Raw genomic sequence first — 4,040 nt, forward strand, 5'->3', positions numbered from 1 at the left:
AACTAATGGGGCACCCCTATGTTAATTGTTTTGCATCAGCTGTAAATATGCTGCACTATTTGTTATTTTAGATTAGAAAGTCAGTAAAAAAGAAGTAACCACTCATATTAATGCTAGACAATAAACAAAATGGAGTCTCCCAGTTTTCCTTATAAATCCCAATATAGAAGAATCTACATAAGAAAAGTTGGCTTATAGTTATCCACATTTCATAAAGAGAATTTTTAAGTTTTTACTACCAAAAATAGAAAATTGTTTATAAAAAATTTAGGAAGCAGCTGAAGAAACGTTACACATTATAAAAAAACTTCACTGAATCAAGTTTTTTGTAATGTGTAAAATCCATAGTTACAGTTGTCTGCATGGAAAATTGATAAAAATTATTGACAACTGGTACAAAATCCATTAAAGGTGTCTGTATCTCATAAGGATAATTTCAAGAAAGTCCTTACATGCATGGGACACCTGCAGAGGTCTTCAAATTCAGCAGTCATGATAAAAATTGATGGTCAAAAATGTTTTTGTGTGGAGTCATAGAGATATATGCAAAGATGAAGACTTATGAAGATAATTATACATTAGTAATGATGTGGAAAACGAAGTCACTCTTTTATTTGATTTTAATACATTATATTGAATGTAATATTATTGCCCTTCTATAAGTAAAGGAATTTATTGTATTGTTTAGTTTATCCTATTTCAGTGAATTATCTTCAGAGGGTATATAACATTAATGTTGTGATTCTTGTATGATCTAAATATTATTTAATGTGTATGCTCAAGCTTCTTTTTGCATATTATAGGAACTTGGCATTGAATTTAACAGCCTATAATACTTTTATACAAAGTCTGTAAAATTAACTTAGAACTAGATTGACAAGATCTTGCATACAAAACATTCAACCCTTTCATAGTAAATTGTAATAGAGGAATTTTGCCATTAGCTAGTAGTCTCAGGGACGGGGAGATTTTATCTTAAAAGTAAAAAGTTGTTGAAATGTTCAACCCACTGAGTAGTAAGTAGCAGCTGATTGACTAAATAGACATTTCAGGTAGACTTGAATAGACTGGGAATATAGTGATTAGCTACTGATTTCATTTCTAGTTAATTATCAAACTAAGAAAATGTTATAGAGTAGTTAGTCTTTTTATATAATACCGAGAATTGCACCCACCCACCCCCCCATGTATTCTTTCACATTTATTTTTATATCACCATTTTTCAGGTACAGAAGAATGAGTCGATCACCGCAACATGCTGTGGCCAATGGAGCCTCACCAGTTCGTGAAAGGTCGAGGGACCCTTCATTTTCCCGCTCAAGGTAAAGTAGTTGTTCCGTTTCCTAAAACCTGTATGGTTTACAGAATATTTGAAGTGTTGATGTTACACTATCAGTACACTGTTATTGGGATGGCATTTTCTGGGTTTTATAGTGGCACAAATCTTTGTAAAAAGGAGGGTTATTTGTTGATACCAAGTGCATGTAGGAATTCACACTAGGAAAAAACATTTTTGCAGTTATTTAGCTCTTTATACTCTATTTTTTAATCTAATATTTTACGTCAAAGGTTTTTGATAAATGATAAATTCCTATTTTCTAACAGATCACGCTCCAGGGACCGACGTGAAACCTACAAACACTCCTCTAGAAGTTCTGGTTCCCCACGTTACCGCGAGGACCGCTACCGAGAGGACAAATATTCATCATCACGCCGTAGAGATTCTCGTTCTCCATCTTACTCCAGAAATAGAAGGAGTAACAGGTTGGCAATTTTGAGTCAGGTCAAGGTATTTTAGCAAATAATGCTGGTGCCTTTATGGTATGTGTATTATTTAAACAGTGCTGTGGAGCTAGAAGCTTTAGCTTTTGGAAAGGAGAGATTCCAGACATGATGCAGCACTTCTGGATTTGCTCAGGACCTTACTCCAGTCACGTCACCAAAGTTTTCCTCTCCTTGGATTTCACTTAGGTAAATAGGGTCAGCACAAGTTTTTTTGATCTGTCTAAATCGTAGGTCCCAATCAAGGTCACCAATGTCGAATCGCCGCCGCCATCATGGAAGCAGAGAGGACCCGTCCCCGAGCAACTGCCTTGGCATCTTTGGACTCTCTCTCTACACAACCGAGAGACAGGTGAACTGACACCCTTAATGAGCTTTTGTGCCCGAGTTTCTTTTGCATGTTGAGAAAGACTTATGAATGAAGATTGAATAATATACCCAGGTGAGACGAATTATAGAATGTCTTGATTCCAATATTAAATATTCTTTACAACACGCCTGTTTTTAATGGATATCAGATGCTATTGCAGAATATTTTCTCATTGGTACACTTCAGTCATCTTTTTGAGTAATTTTATATTACCCCGATTGACATCCTTCAGGAATGGAACAAGTAAATTTTCATTATTTTTTTTGTTTCAGCTTCATCACCTCTTTGGCAAATATGGTCATATTAACGAAGTTCAAGTTGTACTAGATGCTAAAGTAAGTATTATTTCATGGCTAGTATCAAACTTTTGATTACACGGGTTGGTGGGTGTTTGTATTGGTCAATGAGGGTGGATGGGTGTAGGTGTGTGGATGTGAGTAGTTGTGATGGTGTGCTGTATATGTGCTTTACAGATCTCTTCTTTTCTCATGCAGTAAAAGAAATATGCGAATGAAAGTTTTATTCCCGAAAACTTTTAACTTGTGGAAGATGGATTGCCTGACAATAGGTTCATTATGCTGAGGCTACCAAGTGTCTTATAGTGCTGGTTCATTAGTGTCAGTTGTTTGAATACATTCACATTTCTGCAGTCTTATTTTCAAAATTATGAGAAAGTTATCAGCCACATTTGGAAGGCTGTATCTGCATGAAGATACATGTCACACAATTCACACATACTTTCTAGTTTATTTTGATGAAAATAAACTACAAACCACAAACCCCTCTTCACACTCATGAGTGTCATGACACCTGGCATAAGCAGGTTAAGTATTGAGTGAATGTCCTGGCCCATTTTAATACTTGCCATTAATGTTATTAGATATATCAAAGTTTTTACCTCTTGGTAATGTTATGAGTTAATAGTCTTAGTTTTCCAAGAGAAATTAATACAAGCCTTTTTCTATGGTATATTTTAGATTGGAGGGAAGCATGGCAAATTAAAGTGAACTTCTGTTTATTTTTTCATTTGATTAATTCTAGCCATTTGTTTGCATGATTTTTTTTTTTTTAAGAAGAAATTTTTATCGACACTTTGTTTCCTACATCATTAACATATGAGATAGTGATACCAGAAGGTGTGAACAAGAGCTGTGGATGAGAGAAAGGTTGTGCTGTATCTGTTAATGAACTTCTGAGGTAGAGTGGGGTTAGGGTTGTCTGCTTATTGGTAATTATTATAATGGTGAAATCAATATTAATAATGTAATAATGACAACATCAGTAGTATTAAGCTGGAATGAGAGGATGGTAAAATGCTTGTCTGTTGTGATAGCTAGAATCTCGAAACTAATAAGAACTTCTGGCCATAATCTGGGTAGAGAAATGTTTGAAAAGTTGTGAATAAGAAAAAGTAGATATGTAACTGAATTTCAATATTACTTCTGAAAGTTTTCCTAGTTTTTGTAATGGTTTTCAAGGATTTGAGCATGATGTAACTGATGTCTTATATCAGTAATATTTTTCATTGAATCAAGTTGCCCTGGTTAAGAATATTTATTTTATAAACTTTGATACTCACAGACTGGTCGATCAAGGGGATTTGCATTTATCTACTTTGATCATGTGGATGATGCCACAGAAGCCAAGGAGCAGTGTACTGGGATGGAGATTGATGGAAGACGGATCAGAGTAGATTATTCCATCACAGAGAGAGCCCACACACCCACTCCTGGCATATACATGGGTCGACCAACTTAGTAAGTGAAGCAGCTTCATTGAAAAATGTGCTTTTGGGAAAGTCATAGGTCATAATTCATTTGTGCATGTTGCTTCAATATCTGTGATTTTGTTGTTACTCACAGATTACTTTATCTTTCAGTTCTAACAA

The 4,040-nt window shown here is 34.9% G+C and overlaps 1 protein-coding gene across 1 annotated transcript in view; it reads left to right on the forward strand.

Annotated features, from left to right (window-relative positions):
• Nucleotides 1-4,040, forward strand: part of LOC119592451 (transformer-2 protein homolog alpha-like) — a gene marked incomplete at its 5' end in the record, with an annotated part of 8,052 nt that overhangs the window by 2,347 nt on the left and 1,665 nt on the right. Inside the window, 5 exon segments of the mRNA XM_037941272.1 lie at nt 1,227-1,322; nt 1,606-1,764; nt 2,029-2,134; nt 2,425-2,487; nt 3,734-3,909. Coding sequence (XP_037797200.1) covers nt 1,237-1,322; nt 1,606-1,764; nt 2,029-2,134; nt 2,425-2,487; nt 3,734-3,909 — 590 coding nt within the window.

The sequence above is a fragment of the Penaeus monodon genome, chromosome 30 (genome assembly GCF_015228065.2).
Source record: "Penaeus monodon isolate SGIC_2016 chromosome 30, NSTDA_Pmon_1, whole genome shotgun sequence".
NCBI lineage: Eukaryota > Metazoa > Arthropoda > Malacostraca > Decapoda > Penaeidae > Penaeus > Penaeus monodon.